The 10,748-nt window shown below is 42.5% G+C and overlaps 1 protein-coding gene across 1 annotated transcript; it reads left to right on the plus strand.

Annotated features, from left to right (window-relative positions):
- Nucleotides 1-706: 706 nt before the first annotated feature.
- Nucleotides 707-10,513, plus strand: Polr2m (RNA polymerase II subunit M). The gene is made up of 4 exons (XM_004855743.3): nucleotides 707-965; nucleotides 3,089-3,736; nucleotides 6,269-6,473; nucleotides 8,060-10,513. Exons 1-4 carry the CDS (start codon nucleotides 853-855, stop codon nucleotides 8,201-8,203), a joined length of 1,110 nt encoding a protein of 369 aa, XP_004855800.1. The 5' UTR covers nucleotides 707-852; the 3' UTR covers nucleotides 8,204-10,513.
- Nucleotides 10,514-10,748: the final 235 nt, after the last annotated feature.

Here is a 10,748-nt window from a genome sequence, read left to right on the forward strand (position 1 = left end):
ACTGTAAATCTTTTCAACAATTATATACATTTGAAAATAGGTCTAAAGTGAAGATGGCACTTTTAAAATCGCTGTGGAAAAAGCAGCTAGGTATAAGGGTCTGCAATCTTCCATCAATTCTTTTTACCTGACAAATCAGGGACTTATGAGACAAAAGTTTTCAACCGCTTGTCCAGCACCTTCTAGCCCCTACCATCTCTCCCGTGGGCCTCTGGAAACAGGAGAAAGGGAGGTTTCGAACTGTTAACAATGATTTGGGTGCTTCCCAGAAACTAATGGGCAGAAGGAAGCCAGAGACACCGAATGCCCTGCTCCAAAACGCCACGGACACCGTTCAGAAGCGCTGACGCTACTCGAAGAACTCTCCGGACGTCGCTGGACTGCACCAGGCCTCCTCAGTGCTCCCTCGCGCTCCTATTCTCTTCCCAAACACCTGTCGGTGTACGCTTCAATCGTCATACTACACGGTTTTTTTTTTTATCTGTTTCACATCTCCTCCACTCTGTAAACCTCCTAGCTGCGGGGCACTGGTCGCTGTCAGTTCTGTCTACTGCTTGCTTTCGGGACAAACATCCGAACAAAGAAAGGGTCCCAAGCCCCGACGCGAGCGTTGTACGTCACTTCCGCCCCTCCGCGGGCCCTCTGGGCGCCCCTTCCCTCGGTGTTTGTTTCCGCTGTTTCAATAAAGCTCGATTCGATTCGAAGAAGCCCGCTCTTCCGGGAAAATGGCGACCTCCGCCCGCGCCGCGGAGTCGCCGTCGGTCGCAGATTCGGCGCCCGCTGCGGGGCCCGCCGCGGGGCCCTCCGAGGGAGCCGACAGCTCGCCGCTCGGCGCGCCGCAGCCCCCGCAGCATGTCCTCGCCGCCCCGCGGCCTCGAGCCCCGAGTTCCCGAGGGCTGGGGGCGGCGGAGTTCGGCGGAGCTGCAGGAGATGCTGAGGCGCCAGGAGAGACTTTTGCGCAACGAGTAAGCTGGGTCGCGGGGGTCCCCTCTGGGCGCCTGGGTTCGCGCCCGTGGGACACCACCCGTCCCCCCTACCTGGAAGGTGACCTTGTCTCGGTCAGGTCTGGCTCGCGACCTACGGCCAGCAACGGCCTGCAGTGGCAGCCGACTCCCCTCCGGCCGGCCGCGCGCCCGCGACTCCGCCGCTGCTTTCGCGCGGTGCAGGGAGCGTCCGCAAGGCCAGTCTGTGGTGCCCTCCTCCCAGGGCCCGGAGCGAGCCGTCAGTTTTCATCTCTAGACTGCAGGAACTCAGGACCTAGGAGAGTGGGTGTCAGAGGTGGCTTATTGGGCCCCTGGCGACTCCACGGGTCTTAGGGGAGACTGCGGTACTGGTTGTTGGGAAGGTTCGTGAACTTGGTACAGGTTGGTTTGAAGGAATAAGAGGCAGAAGACTCCAGGAGTATATTTTTAGAGAGGTTTTCATCTAGGGGGTTGTGAGAAAGTAGAGTAGGAAGTTAGCTCTGGGATTGAGAAAACTTTAGTTGAATATGTAGTTGACAGAGATGACTCTTTTCCAGTCTGCGTGGAAAGCCACTAACATAAATAGAAAAATTGGGGGGAGAGGAATGGATTCAAGGTCGATTTCACTTAGTGTTGTGCTGAATTGAAGGGAGAGGATAACAGATACTTGGTTAATTAAAAACTGTAGAATTAGGGCCGGGGATTTAGCTCAGTGGTTCCGCCGCCTGCTTCCTCAAGCGCAAGGTCCAGAGTTTGATCCCCGGTACCAGGAAAAGAGAAAAAAAAAAACAAAAACTGTAGAGTTAAAAGCTGGAGTAGAGAGGAGAATGCTGGAAACATAAAGGGAACCTGCAGAGAGGTGTTAATATGTAGTCGAAATTATGGGAATGAGTATAGTGTCCGAAAGCAGCCCGGAGACGTTACCTTCTCTCTCCTAAAGAAAAAAAGAAGAAGAAAAAGAGTTTCTGCTGACACCCAACAAGACAAATAATCACTCGTTGGGGGGAATCTTCTAGTAGAGATGGATAATTTTACTTTGTGAGAATGGCTTTTTAATGTATAACTGTGAATTGACTCTTTGGCCTCAGGACCCCTTTATATTCACTCTTTAATAATTATTGAGTGTCCCAAAGAGCTCTTGTTCTTTATTTGTTATATGTAGCAATACTTACTGATTTATCAGAAACAACTGAGAGGTCTTTAAAACAGGATACACAAGCACATATTCCATTGCAGAACAATGATGTCATCACATATGTAGCCTCTAGAAAACTGCACTGTATCCACAGGATTAAGTGAGTGGGAGATGGCAGATAACATCTTGGAATTATGAAAATAATTTTGACCTTATGGACCCATCTCCGTGCCTCTAGGTCGTGGAGATCACACTTTAAAACTGCTGATAAAATCTTAAATGATTATTATACAGGTTATGTGTTGTCTTAAATGCTTGTGATCAGAAAAAGTTTTGAATCTTGAGATTTTTGTCAGGTTTTGTTATATTTGTATATACATAATGAGATATCTTGGGTCTGGGACCCAAGACTGAATGTGCAATTCATTTATATATATATTTATATATAAAAATATATTTCTTTTGATACCGGGAATCGAACTCTGGTCCTTACACTTGCGTAGCACGCAGCGAATCCACTGAGCTAAATCCCTGGCCCTCATTTATATTTTTTATAGACATAGGCTACAAATAGTAATTTTTGGTGTGCCTGTATTTTGACTGCAGCCTGCTACAAGAGGTCAGGTATGGTATTTCCCACTGGTAGAATCATATAAGAGCTTAAAAAGTTTCAGGTTGTGGAGCATTTCACATTTCAGATTTTTCAGATTAGGAATGTTCAACCTGTGTTTTTAACACGCTTTTGCTGAAGTTTTAATTAGAAGAGACAAATGAATCATATATTCCCCTATTCTTCCTGTTGTCTCTTGTTTTGGGGGGCATTTGAATAGTTGTCTTAGTTGTTTCATTCCTGCTTGGGGCCATTTAGAAATCATAGTTTTGACTTAAAAATCTGCTTTTCTCCCTTTAAGAATAATGTTTTACCTTTTAAATATATATTTTGAGTTTAGAAACACGATTCTAATGTGTACATATTTTTTGCATTTGACAGAAAATTCATTTGCAAATTGCCCGACAAAGGTAAAAAGATCTCAGACACCATTGCCAAACTGAAAGCTGCCATTGCAGAACATGAAGAGGACAGAAGAAAAAGTGAACTGTTTTACCCTGTTAGCGTAGACTTTGAGCTAAGGCAAAAGGCAATTGCAGGAGTTGATGTGAATGTAGATAAGATCTCAAGTTCTGACCAGATGCTTGATACTTCGTCACTAGTTCCTGGCTGTTCCCCTGTAGATAAAATCAAGTCATCCAAAACAACTTCAGAAAAGCAGGGATTTGTGAATCCTACTCACAAAGACAATGTAGAGACTCCGGAGGCTGAGTCCACAGTGAACAAGCACCCAGCTTCCAACAGCAAGGCTGGGACACTTTCCCCAACGGAGGATGCGGAGCATCTCCCGCAGCGTTGTGGTTCAGGTCTCACACAGGATATCTCCAGCGGCTTGGACAACCTGTTTCTTGACAAGTTGCAGAGGATCGTGATTGCAGACCAAGGTGAACACCACTCAGGAGCAAGCCCAGGTGCAGAAACCCTGACGAGCCTGTGTAATGGGCCTCCTAAGAGGCCTCATTACATGGAAGTGCTAGAAATGCGAGCCAAAAACCCAGTGCCCCCACCACAAAAGTTTAAAACCAATGTGTGAGTATCATTGGGAACAGTCCCTATCACAGGACATAATGTGTGTGAAACTCAAAAAGTGGGATGAGTGCTTTTAAGTTCAGCAGGGTGTATGTGAGCATACTTATCGGTAGGAATGAACACAGTGTGGAAACAGGGAGACTGGCTTGGCAGGAGTGGAGGATTGCTTTTGAAAAATACTTTATTTTTGAAGCCAAATAATTTAAAAGGTTTTTAAGTAGCAGATGGGGAATATTGAATTTCAGGATGTTTAGCCAATATTTCATAATAAACACAGAATTGGAGAGACGATTTATTATGGCTTTTTTCCCCCCAGTTACCATTTTCTGTGTGCAGCTCCCCTCTGCTAACCAGTAAGTGAAGGGAGAAGCAGTCACAGGAGTTGATGGGCCTGTCTGCATGCTTGCTATGTGTAAGCATTGCTCTGGGGGTGCAGTGAAATAGAATTTCTGTTCCTCAGAATTCAGGATTAGATGAGGAGCACTGTTCACACCCTTGGGGAAAATTTTAACTATATAATAATAACAGTTTCTGGGGTCTAAAGAAAAGCAGCTGAGAAGAGCTAAAAATTTAAAACTTGATTTTGACTTCTGAGTTCTTGCCATAGTTTTGTTTCTGATATTTCCAGAAAAATAAAAAGTTCCTTGAAAAGGAAAGAATTGTTCTTTATGGGTTGCACATATAATGTTCAAGTGTCCTTACAAGGATTTTAACATACGATACAAGCTACTGTTACATACCTTTCCTTGAAAAACTGAAAATCCCATATTTAGAAATACCTGAAACATGTTTAAAATTTAATGCTATCCTGCAATTCATGATTTTTTTTTTTTAAACCTTAAAACATTGCTGCTGTATGGAAAAGCATTATTGTACTTCATTTCTACCTAGGAATGAAAAGTAATTTTTGATTAAATACTTTTGTCCTGTATGCAGTGAGGTATCTCTTCATTTCTAGAAGAACATTTTAGAAAACCAGAAGCATCATTCAGTTAACAAATCCAAGAAAATAAAGTTGATCACAGTTCTGAATTGTGAGCATTTAGCTGGAAGTTAGAGATAAAGGGGTCAGAGTGAGTGCTCCCAGGGATCAGGGATATTTAAGAGAGGGAGCATCCTGTGCGGTTAGAGGAGACTGGGACAGGCTGAGCCTGGAAGAGTCAGTAGGCACAGACTGGCGGGCATTGGGCTTCTATGGGTGAACAGTGGCTTGGAGGGTGGACAGTGGGATCAAGTCATGTTCTTTGGCTCTTTTTGTTTGTTTTTTTAAATGGTGTTGGATATGGAATCCTGAGCGTCATGCATGCTAGCAGCCATTCTACCCTGACCTGTCCTGTAGCTTTTCTGCTCTTCCTTTGTCCTACACATTCTGGCTTTGTGTGCTCTACCTGGATGCTGGAGGCTGCGTTTTTTTTTTTTTTTTTTTTTTTTTTGGTACCAGGGATCAAACTCCGGTCCTTGTGCTTGCGAGGCAGGCGGCGGAACCACTGAGCTAAATCCCCGGCCCAGGAGGCTGCCTTTGATCTGTCTGTGTCTCATGTTCCCAGAAACTAGATTTGTACTGCCAGTCAGCCATGAAACATGGCCACTTAAGTGGAACTCCAGTGTCTTCCCAGACTTACTGCCATATTTCTGAGTTAGTACTGCTACCACCACCTTGATTTTTTTTACCCAGGGTGTCTTTTTTCTCATTTCCAACTTGGCCTCCATAATCCATTTCCTTGTACTTCATCTCTATAATCATTTTTCATCCTCTTTTCTGTCAAAGTGGAGGTTCTTATCTCTCTCTTGGGCTGTAACTGAACTGTTCCTGACTAGTCTTCACTGCCAGCCCTTCCTCCCCTTCACTGGCAACCCTGCTGCCAGAGTGCAATTTAAAATACAATTCGAAGGCTGGGGATTTAGCTCAGTGGTTTCGCCACCTGCTGTGTAAGCGCAAGGACCTGAGTTTGATCCCCGGTACAAAAAAAACCCAAATAAAATACAATTCGAACTTGTCACATAGACAAGAGCCCTGAACTGTAGCCTGGGCCCAAGCTCCTGGCCATCACTTTCCCTGCATTTTCTGTACTGTGCTACCCAGCTCCTAGCCTTCTTTCCTCACTCACTGCTGGGATGCTCTACTCACCTCATGAACATGCTGAACACCTAGGCCAAGCCTGCTCAAGTATCTTGAAACTTTTCTGGTAATTTCTCTTTTTCCTAGAACAAATCATGTCTTTTAGTACTCATGATATTATGTTGTGCTGAAACTGTTTGCATGTTTATGGTAAGCTATTTACAGTAAGCTCCTTTGCAGATGCTTTTCTGAATGAATAAATGAAAAAATAACTTTAGTTTGAATGTAAGATGTGAAAGGCAAGGAAAAGACAAAGAACTGGTATCTGTGTACATACATAACCCTGTGTATGTACATAGACAGTGTGGGTAAACTGCTGGGATTTAAGGCTGTGAGTATGTGTGTAAACGTTTTGGTTGTGTCTATGGAAAGAAGATTATGTGATCTTGTAACACAAGTCCTCCCATTTTCAGGTTACCATCACAGGACAGTGCCTCACCTGGTCACTGCCAGAGGGGAGAGTCTCCTGTCTCCTCTGAGGAGCGGCGATGCAGGGACAGGCAGCATCTTGATGATGTCACGGCAGCACGGCTCTTGCCGCTGCACCATCTGCCCACACAGCTGCTGACCATAGAAGAATCTTTGGCACTTCAGCAACAGCAGAAACAGAATTTTGAGGTATTTCAAGTACCAAGTTGTTCTTGTTTTGTGCTGGATGCTCCTTACGTTAGAATTTACTCTGAGGACTTCAAAGAGGAAGGATATAATAAGAAATATGGTGCTGAGGCAATCAGTAGCTCTTAGAGATGTGCTACTAGTTTTCCAGTCACAGAATTGCTCAAATTGCAGGCAACAGCTGACGACAGTCACAGCTTCTGCAGTATGCAAGAGTGATTTTCCAAGGAGAGGACTGCAGTGTTGTGTCTTCAGCGCAGGCGTGGCCTGCATCCCTTGAGGTAGCAGTAGCACTGCTTCCCTGTCTTCTTCCTATGAAACCCATTGATGGTTCCTCGCTTGTGGGATACAGCCCCGGTCTGCTGAGATCCCTGGGAAATGGGGTTCTCAGTCTTGTCTCTTCTTTGATACAGGGCAGCACTGAACGGGTGGGGACAGGGTTGTGTTGCCCACAGACATCAGGAGTCGGGCCTGTGTGCAGAGAGAAGAGTCCTACTTTGTCATCTAAATCAATTTTTAGCACTTTCTCCAAAGATCCTTGTGGTCTGCATAGTTTGTGTTTGGCTTTACAGGCCAGGAGAAAGTGAGTGTGAGGACCACAGAGGGACTGAAAGTAGGTATTCTTGGTTAGTAGTACTTTGAGCCACCTGGAAAATAGCATCTTGAGCTACTTTCTAGTCTGTCTTGGCCTTTCATAAATGCTCAATTAACATGGTTTGGCATTTTCAAGACAGTGGTTTATCATTTTTCTTCTCAGTATATTAAAATTACTATTAGTTACAACTCCAGCATCGAGGGAATGTTTTTTAAATTGTCTGTGGGGTCTAAAATGCCTGTCTGCAGTCAGTTTTAGGTTTAATTTGACCCTTCAAGGTTAAATTTACTATTAGCAGAGTAATAGTTGTAGCCTCCATGTGTACCTGCACATAACATTCATAGCTGTGGGGGAAGGTGTGAAGTTCAAGGGGACCACATTGGAGGGGAGAGCCTACCTGTCCTGCTCGCTGGGAGCATCCTCAGTGTGTGTGAGCACACAGCCAGGTTGAACTCACTTGGGCTTTTGTTGGGTGTGATTTCTGTAGGACTTTATATGGTATTAGAATTAATACCTAATTGTCCTGTGCCATGGAAATGTAATTCTCAGGCCTAGAAGCCATGATTTAATGTGGGGAAGAAGGTTCTGCCATCTGGAGAAATAAACACATAATTCGTGATTTTTGACATTTAATAGATCTGATCACTTCCCATGTCAGTGTGTGTATGGATGTGTGTGTGCCCACATACTTAATGTGTCTGTGTTTATAACTTGTAGTGCTGAGCTGACCCCTCAGGCCTGACACAGGATATTTCAGTGCAGTGCTGTTTTTTGATGGAAGTCGGGGACCACAGCTCCCCAGGCTGGTCACTGTCACAGACGTTGCCTTGCTATTTGTAGTGGGATGCAGCTGTCAGTGTCCTTGTGTTGCTGGAGGTCACTAAATGAGTGCCATGCCCTTCTCTTTCAGATTCTGTTAGAATAACTTACCACTAACAAAAGGTAAGGAAAAGATGTAAATGTGTAACTTTTTGCTTTGTTCTTTGTTTTAAAGGAGATGCAAGCGAAGCTCGCAGCACAAAAATTAGCAGAAAAGCTGAATATTAAAATGCAGAGTTACAATCCAGAAGGGGAGTCCTTGAGGAAGTACCGAGAAGTAAGGGATGAAGATGATGCTCTGTCCTCTGATGAGGAATGAGGAATTCTGAAGATGGGCATTGGGATGATCTCCTGAGTCTCCGATGGTTGAGGTGTCATTACCTAATATCATCAGACTTTCTAACAAGTATCAAGATCAGTGTCAGACGTAGTTGAGGGAAACATTTTATAGTTATACAAAGGTAGCTACAAGAAAAAGCCCAATTTGCCTTTCAGATGATGATCTTCATGTGCTTGGAAAGTTTAATATTTGAATATTGTGTTTAACCGTATTGTATTAAAGTTTTGCAGTTTGTTGTGCATTGATCTGGTATTTTGGTATGTGGTAGAGTACATTTTTCTTTTCATTAGGCCAAATGAAATCAGATGACTTTGCTTTTTTCCTTAATCTTATTTCTATCAAATAGCATTTATCATATCTCTCAATGAAGTACACACTTGTCCTGGACAGCTAAAGTGAACTAGGAAGTCAGTTCCCTCCTTTTTTGAGCAATGGAAGGAGCTGTCTTGAGAAGACAATGCCAGCCTGCATGGAATCCTGAGCTGCTGGAGGTGAAGTATCTAGGGGGACACTCAGGAAAACCTCAGCAGGTGTTTGTTTCCTTCCCCGTCTTACATTAGAAAGCTGTTCACTTCCTTCTCTTTAGGAACAAGGAATACTTTGAGGAATGCTGGAGGGTTGGGAGTCTTACTAGAAGGTCGGATTTGCCTGGAGTAACTTTTGGTACAAGAAATGTCCAAGCTGACTGAGCTAGGTGAAAGGAGGTGCATCTCGGGCACCGGTGCTGTTTGTCCATGTGTGGGACACATGTATCTGATAAGGAAACCAGTTTGTAAAAGTTACAGTTGAGCTGTCAATACACTGCTTTCTTTTTTCCCCCAAAAGAGTCATATATAGGCCTTTAGAAACCTCAGTCTCTTAAATATATATATATATATGTTCCTGTCATTTTAAATGGTTGTTGTCTCCAAAGGAATTAACACTTATGTTATCAAAAAATTCAGTACTGAAAGAAAAGAATAAAATATGAGAGCAACTTCAAATGGTAATGGTGATATTTTACTGGTATCTAAATTTTGCTCCTTTCATTGTCTTGAAACCCACCAGCCAGACACAAACCTGTAACGTTTAAGTGTTCGAACTGTTGCTTAGTTTTCTATGTATAGCTGTACATTTATATTTTGAAAATGCAGTCATACCGTATATTGTTTCATAGACTATGAATATTTGAATATTACATTTGTCTTTATTAATATTTGCATTTTAGATAGCAGAATATTTTTCATGGGTGTATCATAATTTTTAAAATACTCTCGTGTACAAATTGTTCATTATGTAATCTCAATAATGATTTGATCAGTATCTTAAAAGATAATCACATCTACCAGGTGTGGTGGTGCATACCTGTAATCCCAGCACTCTGGGAGGCTAAGGCAGGAGGATCGCAAGTTGGAGCCTAGTTTGGGCAATTCAGTGACTTATCGAGACCCTGTCTCAATTTAAAAAGAGCAGAGGAATGTAGGGATGTAGCTCAATGCAAACTCTGAGTTCAATTCCTAGTATTCCCCCTCAAAAAAAACCAAAACCCCAGAAAAAACCTTGGGTACATCAATTTCCAGAGACATTTTTTAAGAAGTGAAATTGATAGAGAAAAGGTATATAAGCTTTTGAGAATCTTGGTATATATCACTCATTTCAGAGATTGTGTCCACTTCTGTTCCCTTTAGCAATCTACCAATCATCCAGGATGTAAAATTACTAAGATATTTGCAAGTTAATTACAGAAAAAGCTTAGTGAAGGTTTTTTTTTTTAATGTTTATATTCCATTTCATTCTTTTGAGAATTGCTTATTCATATGTATTTGTCCTGTTACTGTTTTGGAGAGCTTGCCCTTTTCCTTGGTTTAAATTCTTTATAAATTAAGAACATCCATCCTTTGTTGTATAACATTTTAATGTGTTAGTTGCCTTTTTGTACAGCTTACAATATTTCCGCATAGTTTTCTCTAGAAGTGTACCTTTACATGTGTGCTTGAACGTATTTGTCTTAACCCAGGTATGGATAAATACACTAGTTTTGGTTTTGGGTTTTTGTTTTCTTTTTTCCTTTTTACAGTTGTCTTTAATTCAGTAGGAATTTTATTTTGTTTATACACATAACTCATTTAATCTACATAACTGAAATGAAAAGGAAATTTTGATCAATCTCAAGTTTATTTGGAGATACTATGTGAGATGAGGATGTACGGCTAATCTTTGCAAAGAGTTTATCAATTGCTTCGGTATTGTAAGCCACTATTTTCCTTTGTAATGCTATATTTATAGAATATTAAATTTTTGTGTCTTTTACATCTTTGGTCTATTTGTGGGCCTTCTGACTTTTTCCATGTTAACCATTCTGGCTTATTGGTGTTACATTTGGGAGAATGAATCCCCCGTTTTTCTTGGAAATTTTGTGAAATATAGCCCACAGAAAAATATCTAAAACAAATGTTCTGTTTAATGGATAAACCAACAGCTAAGCACACCCTGAGGCAGAGAAGCTGCTGCTGGCACTCCAGAATCTCCTTGTGTCCCCTGGTGA

The sequence above is a fragment of the Heterocephalus glaber genome, unplaced genomic scaffold (genome assembly GCF_053883595.1).
Source record: "Heterocephalus glaber isolate CG9 unplaced genomic scaffold, H.glaber_assembly_v1.0 deba00001689, whole genome shotgun sequence".
In the NCBI taxonomy this organism is placed as follows: Eukaryota; Metazoa; Chordata; class Mammalia; order Rodentia; family Bathyergidae; genus Heterocephalus; species Heterocephalus glaber.

Excerpts from the sequence above, each read along its gene's own strand:
- Polr2m (XM_004855743.3), top strand. The coding sequence starts at position 853 with ATGTCCTCGCCGCCCCGCGGCCTCGAGCCCCGAGTTCCCGAGGGCTGG. Across the intron at positions 966-3,088 it reads GAGAGACTTTTGCGCAACGA|AAAATTCATTTGCAAATTGC; the intron begins GTAAGCTGGGTC and ends TGCATTTGACAG. Across the intron at positions 6,474-8,059 it reads AGCAGAAACAGAATTTTGAG|GAGATGCAAGCGAAGCTCGC; the intron begins GTATTTCAAGTA and ends TTTGTTTTAAAG.